This window comes from Poecilia formosa, unplaced genomic scaffold (genome assembly GCF_000485575.1).
Source record: "Poecilia formosa unplaced genomic scaffold, Poecilia_formosa-5.1.2 Scaffold2, whole genome shotgun sequence".
NCBI lineage: Eukaryota > Metazoa > Chordata > Actinopteri > Cyprinodontiformes > Poeciliidae > Poecilia > Poecilia formosa.
In genome coordinates, this window is record NW_006799941.1 from 2,918,070 (window position 1) to 2,932,994 (window position 14,925).

Below are 14,925 nucleotides of genomic sequence, written 5' to 3' on the forward strand. Positions count from 1 at the left end.
TTGAGCGATGAAAGTCGCGCAAAACGTCAAAAACAAAAAAGCAGCATTATTCCAACCGCTCCTCAGATAGAATTAAGCAGTATTTTTTTTTTATCATTTATTGTTTTTTGATTGATTTCAAATATGATTTTACTTAGGTGATATGTTTACAGGCAAATGTCAGAACATTATGCTATCAATACTAAATTCCACGATTTTAATGGAACATACATACTGTGCAGAATAGTTTACTGTTTTGTTTTCTGTTTCTTTGCAGAGAAACAAAAGTATAATTTATCTCTTTTATAAGTGACAAAAAATTAAAGTCACTCTGGAACGTTCTCTTGTTAAAAGGACTGAACTGTGGGCATGAGGGAAAGTTTTTTCCTTTTGTGAAATGGCATGTTTTATAAGCACTGGTATTTATTGTAATCAGAAAACGCCCCACGACTAGTTTTACATGATCTAACAGTGTTGAAAATCATTTTGCACTAATTTTAAAAAAGTGTCAGATCAAGCTTCTTTTGCCACTAAGTTAAGATTCCAAGCTTGGTGTCCAAAAACTAAGATAAAATTTGAAATTAAATTTAATCAGCGAAAGCAGAACATCTTTTTTATATATATATATGCTTCCATATTTATATATAATAAATCATAAGTCAATATTTCTGCTATTTGTAGTTACTTATATGTTCAAAATGTTTGTGTAAATTCATGTAATTTCCATTACTGCACATTGTTTTACACTTTTTAACATATGTTGTGCTGTACATTGTTATGCAAACCTACTTCTAATTTTCAGTTACATAATTCTTTTTATTATACGTCAATCTCTCTGTTTTCAATCAGTATATTTTATTGAACACAGTTAATTACTATAAATGTTTCTTTTATACCCATTCACTGCAAAAAAGTTTAATCCAACGGCAACAATGGAAACATTTCTTTTTCAGTCAAAATGTAAAAGTCAGCATTACTTTTCACCACATAAACAGCTGACTTGGTTCAAGAATGTTCCATGGTCAAAATTATTTGACCAAACTTGTTCCAAGGTCAAAACAAGTTTGGTACTGAATCTAGACTGTTCTAAAAATGTTCCTTCATTTAGATCTAATTAACTTTAAGATCAACTTAAAATGTCTTACACCAATTAGAAAAAGCTAAACAGAGACACAAACCACAATCAAATAATCTACCACAAGCAAAGAGACAACTAAAGAGACAACTATAAAAAGATGTAAAACTGACAAATGTTTTATACTTTGAAATTAAAATAAGAAAATAAAAGTAAATTTAGCACAGAATCTGTATAAACAGATGATGCTGAGAATGAAAAAAAAAGTCACATATTCGACCTAAATCAGCAGGAAGCCAAAGCAAAAATAGTACATTTCTGCTCCTTCATAGATTTTTTTATACCAAAAACAGAAACAACAACAACAACAAAAAAAACTGTTCTGCAGCAAAAAGACAAACTGAGATACAAAGAACAGACAATGCAGACGAAAACCAGAATGGAATTGCACACTATTACAAACCAACAATGTTTATAAAAAGACATTTACTCAGACACTTTGACCAACCTTATTATGCATCATTAAATGCCATATTCCAGTCATAACTTTAAAAAGTCTGGTCAATCGTTTAGTTAGAATAATGTTGCAACCCGAGTCATTTTTGTGCCGTCACTGAATGGTGAATGAGGCAGTAAGGAGGGTAGATGGCATGCAGTTATATGCTAGTATGTCTGACAGGGGATACGTCTTGCAGTAAACCTTTCAGTAAAACTTAATAAGGCTGGTGAGCTGAAACAGTTTGAGCCAATAAAATGTTTCCTATTACACAAACCTATTAAAATTGGGGATCTAATACCTGCCTGGTGTTTTTATGAATCATAAAATGCAATATTCTTAATATTATGGATAATATGAAGAAAAGCAATGAAGATTTTGAGAAAAAAAAAATGACATTATTGTCTTTGAATATTAAGCAGATGAGTCTCTAGCACCCCATGCTGGTGGTTTAGCAAAATGCAGGGAATGTGAACTTCACCATGGTGATGTGGAAGAGAAATGATACATTGATTTCCAAGTGTTTTAAACAGAAGTTTGAAAAATGTGACATGTTTCCATTCAAACCCATTTATTCTTATACGCCTAAATGAAATCTAGTGTAGCCAACTGTAGTTTGTTTATAAATTGGCAAAAAGTGGAAAAAGTTCAAAACAAGTAAGAGCAACACATAGCAGGACACAACAAACATATATAGGAAAATGTTGAACTACATGAAACAAAATTTGCTTTGTCACATTTCAGCTATTCTATTTTCCTTCCTAAAAATAGTTCTGCAAATATCTGGACTATTTTCTATTCCATCAGCCCTGTGCACTATATGTAGGTTTAATAAGAGTTTACTCTATTCCCTAAAAAAAAGCCTTTTAATTGCAATATCCTCCATTTGAGAAGCTCTCTCTAAGCTGATCGAAATAAGTCAGATGTAAGCATGCACCAGCTCACCTGTAGATCATGCCAGGTGAGCCTGTCTGTCGGAGGGAGAGGCGGGCCGGAGAGTCTGTAGTCGATTCAGGATACATGGAGGCAGGTGGGAGGGGGTGAGGCCAGCCTGCCGGGGGTGGTGTGTTTTCACAGAGACCTCAGGGTACACTCGATCACTGATCACTCTGTAAGGAAAACAAAGAAAACACTTGAGTGTGACTCTGTTTTTAATAGCAGACTAAAAGTTCAACAGAAGAAAACTCAATGTGGAATATTTACAACTTAATGAAAGAACACTGCGACAGCTGAACTGTTTGGGTTGGTCAGATCAGGAATTCAAAAGCTTCACCAAAGGGCTTTTTTTTCTTGTATCACTGTATCATGCAGGTATTTTCCTGCAAATGCAAAAAAAAAAAAAAAAAAAATCTACTTGTATGCATTAATTGTTGGATTAATATTTTATGCCATCTATTCAACTCTACTTGCTAAAGTTGCATTTGTCCAGCTAGATGGACTTTCATTGTCATTTTTATTCCCAATCAAGTTTTAAGTGAGCAAGATGCTAAAGCTTATGGGCGGTGGTGGGACATTATGATGAAGGAAAAGAAAGAGTTCAGAGGAAAATCAGGGTTGATTACAATTCCTATCATCAACGTCATCACTGAAAAATCTAACATTAACAATAAATTGTCCTGTTTTCTTAGTAAAATGTTCCTAAAGAAGATAAAGTAGACAGAGAAAAAAATCATCATTTTTTTTTTTTTTTTTGCCAGATTTCACTCCCGATTCCCAATCAGGGAAAATCTGTGTCAGTCTCCACTAGTTGTGGTCAATCTGTAGGGAGTGAAAATCTGGTAGTGTGAGAGTTGGTGAAGCCTGGAAGAGAACCGACCTGAACTCAGTCACAGTCAAACAAACGTGTCTGAATTTTCCGAGGCAGATCTGGACGCGCTCGGATAGTGTGAACTGACCAACTGTAGATGCATGTTGCCGAGGGCCAATGAGTAAGAGAGGCTGGGAAACGGCATCAAAATCATCATTTTTCCTGCATTTGTTACCATCAACACTATGGAAATAATGCAAATTTATTTATCATTGTGTCTTCATATTTATTTGTACACATTACTGTCTTTAGATTTTTAGATTAAAGCCAACATTGAGAGTTATATTCATGCCTCTCAGCATGAATATAACAAAGAATACAGTCACCACCATCCAAATCAGATTCACATGTGAGTTGAGACTTAACATACTTTAAAATATGTCTCATTCATTTCATGGGGAAGTGTAACAAAAGAACAGCCTATCCCGTCTCCTGGTGAGTAGCTTTTATTAGCGTCACCTATTGATATGTTTGTTTGCTCAAACTGTTGCTTTCCCAAGAATTTCTGTGGCATTTTGATGCGTTCATTTGGCTTTAGTTTAGTCTGAAGCATCCCACAGTCCCTCAGCAGGCAAAGTTAGTTACAGTAAGTGTGTGAATCCCAGTCTTTCAGTCAGGAAACAAAAACCAGGGTGTCAGTGTGTCCCTAGCTTAAGTGAACAGCAGTTAGCACACCAAAGATATATCCACAATACTTTAAAGAATCTGCAAATCGGCACAATACGTACGGTCTATACAGACTGACCAGCGAACAATCTACAATTCTGATTATCATAATCAAATTACATTCTTTAAAAACAGGAGTAGTAGTAAAAAGAAAGTCTTTAGCCACAGAAGGTTTAACCTTTTTTTTTTTACCATTAACATATGATCAACTCAACCCGAACCTCTAAGATACATTTGATAATGGCAAACTCATTTAAGAGAAAATAAAGGAGTCTAAAAAAGTAAATAAACCCTTATTTGAATCTACGTAGCAGTAAACCAGTTGACCAGGCCTTGATGCATCCGGTGCAAAGGGTCACAAAGGTCAGCAGTTTAGGATGTTTCACGTCAAGCAAAACAAATCATTTTATGACTTTACATCACATGTTGCTTGCTTTTCTTTTAAAAACTACAGCGAAACAGCCACGTTAAGAGAGGAAGAAAAAAAAAAAGCATAGGAAACAGTTTCACTGCTGCCCAACTCCACCACTAGATGGAGTCATGTTGTCACTTTGAGTCTGCAGACCTGAGCTGAATGACTAAACCATCAGCCCAATTCAATCTTTCAAGTTTTCCACAGCTGAAGGGGTAACATGTATTAAATAAATTCCAGCAAAGGACATAAAAAGGAGGTAATCACATCAAAATATAATACACATTACTGGCAAAAGGCAAGGTGAAGACGAAACTCCATGCCCAATCACAAGCCAAAGACTTGAGTTCTTACTTGAACAACAAAGGTAGCTAATCGCTGTCCCTGTACGTGCTCACTACAGCAAAACACAACCGATCTACTGCTAAGAGCAACCCTATTCCATGAATAATTCAACATGTCTTCCCAAGAAACAGGCCATCGTTGTAGCATGGTCTCTAAAAGAAGCCAGGCTATGGTCGGTTGGGGAGTAAGGTATGCACATGTGCAATTAAAGGAAATTTAATCAAAATCTCATGAAAAACGTTTACAGTGAATATCATTAGAGCTGAGGAGGAAAAGCAGAACTGTGGATGCTCTAACCCAGTTTACCGCAATCAGTAAAATAAAACCTCACAAAGCTGTGTACTCGGGACATCATGCTACTCTACTTCCCCACCGGCTGCAAGTCATGACAACTGAGATTGCAACGATAACATGAAGGTGACTTTCTCCTCGCATCAATTTCCCAGACAGGGAATGTGTGTCCCATGTTCCCAAGGACACGTTTATCACTCCGCGCCCACTCACTTCAATCATGGCCCAATAGATCACAGGCCATCACTGATCATATTGATAATAATGGCATGACCCTGATGGGCAGGAACAGATTTACAAGCAAAGCAAAATCCAAGTGAATTATCTCACTCTGACCAAGATCAAATTCAAATGTCTACATTTAATTTGTACACTTAATATATAAAAGTTTATTTAAAAGTGAGCCAATGAAGATCACCAACGTTTATTTTTCATTCTGTCCAGGACTGCAGTTCAAACAGCTGAACAGTATGGTAGTATATTGTCAAAGTTGTGTTTGTTGTTTTCCCCCAAAGATCAGAATTTATATTAAAACATGAAGAGCTGTGTATGTGGAAAAAAAAAAGTTTTTTTGGTTTGTCTAGTAGTAATAGAAATAATAAATGTCATATTTCTTTTGCAATAGCAGAAGAACTTTTTCCGTTTTACACAGATTGAGTTAGATCAAGTAATATAGTTTTGTGTAAAATATTCATGCACCATAAAACTAGGATATTTTTTTTACACATCAGCTGGCATGCTAATCTCATACCAGCCAGTTCCTGTTCAGTACACACAGGTCATTGTTTGAATGAACATTTTGAAAGTTTAAGACAGAAATGACAAAGTGCCATAGCAGAGAGATAGTACTATTGTCTGTAGGCCTAAAAACACAGAAGAATTCAGAGATTTTTAAAACGTTTGTGAATTTACCTGACTTTAATTCATTCATGTGACAACAGATCTGGATTTTTCCAAATGTTGTTTCTCCATGTACTATGACGCCCACAGGGAAGAAAAGACTGTAATGGCTGCTGGAGCTCACTTAACCTGAGCTCAGCACAACATACATACATACACCTGTTATTAAAAATTATATTGATTCAAAGAAAAGAACTTCATTTATGAACTTATAGATTTTTTTTTTTTTAGGTTTTAATTTTTGTTGCCTCACTCTCTGGTTTTTTAAATCGATAATTTATCCACTGGCACTATAACCTGATAAACTGAATATCAATATCAATATCTGAAGAAATGGTCAATATCTGAAGAAATGCAAAATATGTGTTTGTTTTCTAAAACTTTTCTAACTTTTGAAATGTTACGTTTTATGAGAAACAATGCGCAAGCTTTGCAAAACAGAAGAACAAAATATTAGTTGCCTGTTGTTTTAGCTTATTTACATACCTCACAAAAAAGTACATTATGGACACCAGCCTCTACACTTTATAGCAATGCAGCAATCTTACAGAGATGCCTGTAGAGAACTGCGGTTGGTGAGGATGCTGCTGCTGACTGCAGCAATGCGGTACACTACAGACGCATCCTGGCTCAAGTTAGAGGGCTCAAATTTACTGCGCTAATGGGCAAAGGTGCACTTTGCAGATTAAAACTGCAGACAGAGCAAGAAAGCAGAGAAAAAGGGCTGATATTGTCAAACGATGCCCTATTATCTATGTGTCACGTCAATTTTTCTTTAAAGAGAAGCAGAGCAAAACACAAACAGTTTGGGGGATTTATAATTGCCAAACTTGATCAATAGGCAGCATGATGAAATTTGCCTAAATAGTTTATTATTGTAAACCAAAATATGAAATTTCTAACTCTTGTTATTTTAGATAAACAGATGGTATCTGTCAGCAAAACTTCAATAACAGAACAGATATAACGTCTATATGGCTTTTCAATTCTAGGTTTCATGCCCATAATAAATTCAGCCTGCTGGGTGGAGTCTCACTGCAGCAGATGCCCACATTTCACAAAGATGATAGTGCTAAAGGTCACAGAGAGTGCTGGAAACATAACGACTGAGGAGAAAGAGCAGAGCAGATGAAATAAAAGCGGATTTTGAATGATAATCCCAATCGCAAAATACAACAATAACGTCACAGTCTCATCTTTTAGGTTTGCGGAAAACCAGATAGAGTAAATTTAAAGACAACACACCCAGATTCATGTGCTTTTTCATGCAATATTTTTCATCATTTCAAAGTGGTAATGATCCATTTCCTAAGCCGGGTTTTTCCATTTTAGGGTTACCGCCTATCACAGCATTCATTGGGCAACAGGTTGGATACTCTGTGCACAGGGAAACAGTTTATCACAGGACCCTATCCAAATTTATTTAAAGCCAAATTAATTTTTTCAAAGCTCTTCAACAAGATGTGTGAATCATCTTTCCCCATCTTCAGAAAAAAATAAGCATTGTGTCTGAAACGACAAAACCAAATTTCTGACTTGATTCTGCAATGACGTAGATCACAGGTGTCAAACTCCAGTCCTGGAGGGCCACTGCCCTGCAACTTTTAGATGTACCTCTGCTGCACCACACCTGAATAGAATAATTAGGTCATTAGCAAGGCTCTGGAGAACTTTATCTACACAAGAAGGTGGTAATTAAGCCATTTCATTCCAGTGTTTTGTAGCTGTGGCACATCTAAAAACTGCAGGACAATGGCCCTTGAGGACTGAAGTTTGACACCCCTGACGTTGACGATTATGGTATCAGCTGATGACCGGAATTGATTTATTTTTTATTTTTTTAGCCTGAAAGGCCCTTAAGGGTCATGAGCCAGTTGGAAATGCTAAAATCTGATCCTTTTTTTGGATTAGTAAGGGTCTCGTATGTAAGTGTTACCAAGTCTTGTCTACTGCAATACTTTGTAGTGGAGAAGTCATTACAGCAGCAAGAAGGGTCAGAAAGATTAACTTTGGTGACTTTTCCAGGTATAAGGATGTCAGTGACAAGATGTCAATTCGGAGCTGCATCACTGATTTGGTTTTGTTGAACTGGCAAAGGAGCGACATTACAGGAAATGCCCGATTTGGCTGGCAGCCTTTTACTATATGCAGAGTTAAGGTAATGGCCTATAATGGGGAACACACACAGATTATGGCTTAAAGTCAGTAACAGGCTTCTTTCACATTAAAATACAGAAATCAAATTCCATATTTTTGCAAAATGCATAGGAACCTTTTAATTTTAACTTTAACTATGCAAATGAAGATGATCACCACTGAAAGATACTAAAGACAGTTTTGAATGTGACATCCAAATTGTTTAGCTTTGGTTTTAAATGTCTAGTTCATTTTTCTTGGTAAATATGGCGAAAAACAAATGGTGAGAGAAGGTGGTCTGAGAGGAAAAGAGATTTGGTACCGGTTATGGTAGACATTTACCTTCATAACTTCACTTAAGCTCGTCTCTCACACCTTCTATACAAAATGCAAAATTGAGTCACAAAAGGTTGCTCGCCATGCTTTCCATCCACAAATCCACCTACACCCTGCCTGACTGAATTCCCTCTTGAGACAGGGCTTACGTGAGCAAGCCAGGCAGGCAGGCAATACTGGCCTGGAAAGCAGAGCACGGTGTTGTGTATATGTTGGCAGCTGCAGAAAACACACACAGATCCGAGCAGATGGCTGTGGAAGAGAAAGACGGGCTAACAGAAGACAACTGCCGGGGATATCCTACATGAGAGATCAGTCAGAGAGAGAGCGAGAGAGAGAGACTCCAACGTAAACCCGTTTTCAGTGAGGCTGCAAAGATGATTCAAATGGAATCCCCTTATCATCTAAAGTGACATCCAAAGGATGAAAGTCAAACCCGTGTAAAGATGGAAAGCCACGCAAGGGCATTGGGTTTTTTTTTTTTTACTCCCTCCCCTTTCATCAGACAGACAGTTTGTGATTTCTGAAATGGCCTCCTCCCTGTTAAGCTGCGGAGGTCCTTGATTACAGAACCGATCCAGGTCACTGGCTGCCAACTGAGTGGGAAAAAAATAACAGCAATTTGCATAAATAAAACCTATTTATAAAAACAAACTTCTGATACAAATCCCCACACCCCTCTGGTTGAAAGATGTTAAAAGCACAACTGAGAGCTGAGCTGTCAGGAGTCATTAAACTCTCTGACAGCTGCTGTGGTTGAACACGCAGACGTCTGCGACATCTCATTGTCAAACTTTAAGCCAAGCTCATCATAAGCTGCAGAGACTGGACCCACATAGATTAGGGCTCAACTCTAAATGTAGGGCTTTATACAGGGCAGTTTATAATGCTTAGGATCCTAATTATATGAAAGCTCATTTTTGATCCTATTCAAGTTGTGTGTGTGTGTGTTTTTTTTTTTTTGTTTTTTTTTTGCCAAATTCGTTAATAGTTTTTTGGTTGCGCACTTAAAAATATCACAGGAGCTTCATTCTTAGTTACAATTGTTTCATGTGGGTCTTAAAGGATAAATAAGTATCCCCAAAACAGTCAGTGAGTATGATATATTTATGTTTATAAATAGTGATTTATAAATACTTGATTTCAAACTGTTCAAAATTAGGACCCAATAACATCAGGAAAACATGATGTAATAATATTGGTGAATGCAGCAATAAACACATGACATATCATTAAATTAATGTCAATTAAAAACTGTTGATGTCTGTCTGGAATGAATATTCAACATTACTGAGTAGAATGATTTTCAGATATGGGATATGACAGCAGGAGACATTACCTGGTGTCAATCTTACCGTAAATTAAAGCTACAATTTACAAAAGTCCTTCGTCTTCCTCTTTGATCAAAAAGGCAAATGTTCTGTTTGGAGAATTTTTACCTATGAGGTTAACAAACAGAAAACGCAAAAGGATGATCGTTAGCTTTCATCCAAACTGTGAAACATACTGTTGGCTAAAAAGCAGGGTAACTCAAAAACATTAGGCGACATACTTTGAAGATCAACAGTTTTACACTGATGAAGACATGGGTATTCTTGTTATACTGTTACCGATTAGATTTGCCTGATATATATTTTAAATAACACTTTACTTTCATATTGTCAAAGACAATTTCAGGTTTTAAATCTTTAAATTATTTTAACAACTTGTCATCAATTATTGACTGAACCGAGTCATGGCATCTCAGTGTAACAAATAAGATTTACATCACTGACAGACAGTTGATAGTCTGTGGCAACTGCGTAATGACATTCATGACGATATGGACCAAAATTAGAGGTGTGCCGATCGATCGGCCACCGATCATAATCGGCCGATTTCCGTGAAAAGTGTATCGGTGATCGCCGATCACGGTCTCTTGTTGCCGATCACACAAACCGATCACCTGCATCTCATTTCACAGCCTGCCTGTGCAGCTGGTCTCCTCTTTCCTTCACACTGCGGAAACACGCAGCAACAAATCCTAAGCCATGTGTAACTATAACGCACTGAGTGAATGGGGAAGTTTGCATGTTGCAGCGGAAAATTGAAGCACGTCAAAATGCATCAACACGACGTATATGGCATAAAAACAATGCCGTTCTTGACGGAGTTTGGCTACATCGAGGCTCACTGCAGTAAAAAAAGACATACGGATGATCAGATAGCAGGTAAAGCAGCGCACAGCAACAAACACTCACCCGGATTAGCATGACGGTCAGAAAGCTAAACAAATAACCCGCAAAATTATTTAAGTCTTCGAGCTGCGATGTAAGACGCTGGTTCTGCTCTCGCTGTTGAACCGCTGCTACGCTACAGGTAGTAATATTTCACAGACAGCGCCGCTTCTGCTCCACCTGGCAGTGACTCTCACACCGAACCTCTGCTTAAAGCGGCAGCATCTAACTTAAAAAAAATAAATTTTACATATGTATTAAAACTTTAGTTGTCCTAACATGAGACAGATGATCTCTAAAAAAATAATCGATCTCCTCCCTGTTCTGCATAATTACTCCGCTCAGTCAGAATCAGCCACTCAGAACTAGCAGTAATCAGCTAGCCGCCATGCTATCAGGAAGTTTTCATTCAGTAACTTGTTTATTGTAATGGAACCTGTATTTGCCTTTGAATGTAAAGTTTTATACTTGAATTTTTTGGCAATGTTGAGAGGATTTATTTTGACTCTTTGCATTATTTATCCTCTTCAGAGCCTTCATATCTTTTCAGTCTGTTAAAGATAGTATTACCAATAGCAGTACAATTTGCACAATGCCTGTTTTGATTTTTTTCTTGAAAAAAGTTATTAAAAACAAGTTTTTGTCTAAATTAAGGTGAATTCATGGTTCCTTTTTCCACATAATGTAACCGGTAGTGCTTATGATTAAAAAAATAATAATTATGTGATCGGTATCAGTGAAGGCCGTGATCAGCCCTCATGGGTGATCGGAATCGGCAGGAAAAAAACCTGATCGGCACATCTCTAACCAAAATGTCTGAGGAATGTTTCTGACACCTTGTTAAATGTACATTATGAAGAGTTAAGTTAGCTCTGAAGCCAAATGGAGATCTGACCCGGTACTAACAAAGTGTACCTAATAAAGCAGTCTGCTTGGATGAATCAGGACTTTGAACGTCAATCTTGACACCTGTTTGCTACTCAGCTAATTTGGAGTCTATCCCTGTTTTATGAGTACAAAACACAGTGCAACTGACATGGTAATAAATTAGGTTAACAGGCTGCTTCTAAAAAGTTGCTAGGGGTCCGCACACCAACTTGGGACTGTGAAGCTGAAGAGAAGCATTTGTTTGCACTGCAGGAAGAGAACAGGCTGCGGTGAACAAGGAGCACAGAGACGTACACTGCAGTAGAAATCCGAAACCATTTTTCTGTCCATCAATGTGCTCCCACCACATCTGAGTGGAAAATCCCGAGAATCAAAAACGAAGAAAGTACAATAACAGGAAGGGTTTTCATCTGATGCTGCCTTCACAGTGACTTGCTTAGTGTCTCTGAAGTGGAAGTATCAAAACAGGATTTAATTAGGTCAAATTATAGTGTCAGACTGGTGTTTTTAGCATGTACTCACAGCAGCAGAAATAGCTTGACTGGACAGTCGGACACAGAGCCCACATGCACTTTCAGACAGCAAAATGCTTAAACTGAGCATCCATGTCTCTGCTAAACTTGGAAGACTTTTTTAAATTGCAACATGAAAAAAAAAATTTTTTTTTTTCATTTTATCAACACACTCGAGGTCCTGTCCTCATAGTCTGCTCTGTATTTTTAGTAATCCTTATTCAAGTAAAACTTATCAGTGATTTCCACATCACTGCGTCTGAAATGACACGAACACCAGCAGGCTGTACAGAGGAGTTCAATATTTAGTTCTGCACAGATGAGCAGGAAGAATTAGGGTGATCACAAAAGCAGGGACATGGACAGACTCCATGATAGCAGTTTCAGCTTATAGCTCAAATACAATACCTGCATGAACAAAACTGAGGAAATCCAAAAGTGTGTCAGGTTATAAATATTCTGAGGGGTGGAAGCTGTGTTCAATTCTAAATTACCCTTACCTGTGGCGTCTGTCTACTATCGTGGCTTGCCAAAGTGTTTATACTTCTTTAACTATTCTCTGATTTGTTCTCTTAGAACCACAAATCAACCTGTGGAGATTTTTTTTTGTTTTTTTTGTGATAGATCAGCGCAAAGAAGCAAATTATGAATTTACTACTTTGGAATGGAAGAAAAAATGTTCATATATATAATTTTTTTCATCTACCACCATATGGCTACCCCTGCAAAGTAGCCAACACAGGCTAACAGTAACTCTGGAGGAGCTGCTGAGATCCACAGTTCAGGTCCACAAATCTATTCAAATGATGACTATTAGACTAGATTCACACTGAAGGCCTTAATCCTCAATTCTGATTTTTTTTTTGTGCCGTCATTCATATTTTCCAAATATACACAACTTGCATGTGTTATCCAATGTGAACTGCAAACAACATAAAAGGTCCCAGATGCGCAGTAGAGGACGCGATAACGTCACACGTAGGAAAAACGCTCAGTGTTTGTGGAAGTAAACATGAGTGGCAATGAAGAAGCATATCTTGGTATTTTAAAGTTGTTGTCCCGCAAATTGATAATTTAATCCTCATTATCGTCCGCCATAGTTGTTGTTTTTCTTTCTGCCTCTGCGTATCAGAATTGCAACGTTTGTTGAGTAAGAATGACATAACGGTTGGATGAATGCGAAATGGCCGTACAGTTCGCATTCATGTATCTGATATGTGTCAGAGTTAGGACCACATATCCAATTGGCCGGAGTCGCATTTGTAAATATCCGATCTGTGTTGTTCAGACTGCCATGAAAAGATCAGATGCAAGTTGCATAAAGGCAAAAATAAATAAATAAATAAAAATTTGGGTCACTTCAGGCTGCAGTGTGAACATAGTGTTAGTGTTGCAATCCACAAATCTGGCCTTTTGGAGAAGAGTGGCAGGAAGAAAGTCACAAGAACTCCTGTTTGCAGTTTGTCACAAGCCATGTAAGGACAAACATGCAACATTTTGGAAGATGTTAAGGACAGATGAAACCACAGCTATACGTTTTAAACAAAATAAAAATCAGGTGGCAGAAAACAAACTTTACAAATCACACTGAGCAAAGAGCAATATAATCGCACAGGAAATTATCTTGAATAATATTTCAACATATCGGTGTCAGAAAAGTAAAAATAGGCCAATACTAATAACCATTGCTATGTGACAGTGATAGTGAGCCAGCGCAGGATTGCGGGTGTTTAATTGAAGCAGAGAAACAATATGAGCAGCAGTGTGGCCATGTTTTCACAGTATCGAAAGGTTAGGGAAATATGTATAACATCGGTAAATATCGGTTATCGACCATAGTTGCAATAATTAATAGCAGATAGCGATACTAAATTTTCACATTAGTGCATCTCTAAAAAATTGTTAAAGCATATTTGACTGTTTATCTGAATGCAACGCAATGACTGAACACTGACAGACATAAATTACACCCAACGTAAGGAGCACACAACAGATCCAAGTGCTCAGAGGAAGAAGGCTTCTTGAGTTACATTACCACTAACAAGGGATTTATATCCCAGAAATTAAACAAGCCTTCCTTAAATTAAAAAAAAGAAATCACAAAGAAAAGACCTCATCTGAAAAAAACTAAAGTACAACTGTTGAGGATGTTACTGAAAAATAACTGCAATGAGCATAAACAGAGACATCAAAGTTGATGGTGTTTTTTAAGTTGCTCTCTGGAGAAGCCTATAAAGAGTTCCCAACTCATCAAATGCTTGCAGGTTTCTAATAGAACAATTACAATGGTCATTAAAAACAACTGTTCAATTATTCACCGCATTTTCTTTAATACTTCATCTTCACACATACAGCGCTTCATATGCAGCAAGTACTTCAACTTTTTTACTTTATATACAGGTTTGTTTTTCTCTGAAAGACCAGACTAAATAACTCTCCTTAACGAAGCAAACTGTCCCTCTTTTGGATGCTATTTTCTAACCGGTGAGGAAAATGGAGCGAATACGGTCCAGAGTTTCCATTAAAAACCAGCAACAACTGCAGGAAGTGGTTGACGGCTCTTTGAACAGATTCTGAGTGGCCCCAGGAGGCGCAGGCCAGGAGTGAGAACCAAGTAAAACACATTTTTCAGAGAGAAGAAGAGAGCAGAAATGCTCTGACAGTCTAAGGCTTGGATAAGAAAGATGCAGAATCATCTTCACAGAGGTGAAGATCTACTTCCTTAAAGGAGCAACCCGCACACCCATTGTATACATTAGGAATATTTTCCTATCCTTTTGATGCTATGATAAACCAGCCACACCGCTGACACCCCACCGTCCTGCATTCTGTTAAATGCCCAAACAGATGCTGCATGGCCAACTCA

The 14,925-nt window shown here is 37.4% G+C and overlaps 1 protein-coding gene across 4 annotated transcripts in view; it reads right to left on the minus strand.

The window, feature by feature from the left end:
• Nucleotides 1-14,925, minus strand: part of kcnab2a (potassium voltage-gated channel subfamily A regulatory beta subunit 2a) — a 90,293-nt gene that overhangs the window by 54,956 nt on the left and 20,412 nt on the right. For all 4 annotated transcript variants that reach the window (XM_007549624.2, XM_007549606.2, XM_007549597.2 and 1 more), the window contains exon 2: nucleotides 2,496-2,659. In XM_007549624.2, the coding sequence (XP_007549686.1) occupies nucleotides 2,496-2,572 (77 nt within the window). In that variant the 5' untranslated portion in view covers nucleotides 2,573-2,659. The remainder of the gene's footprint in view (nucleotides 1-2,495; nucleotides 2,660-14,925) is intronic.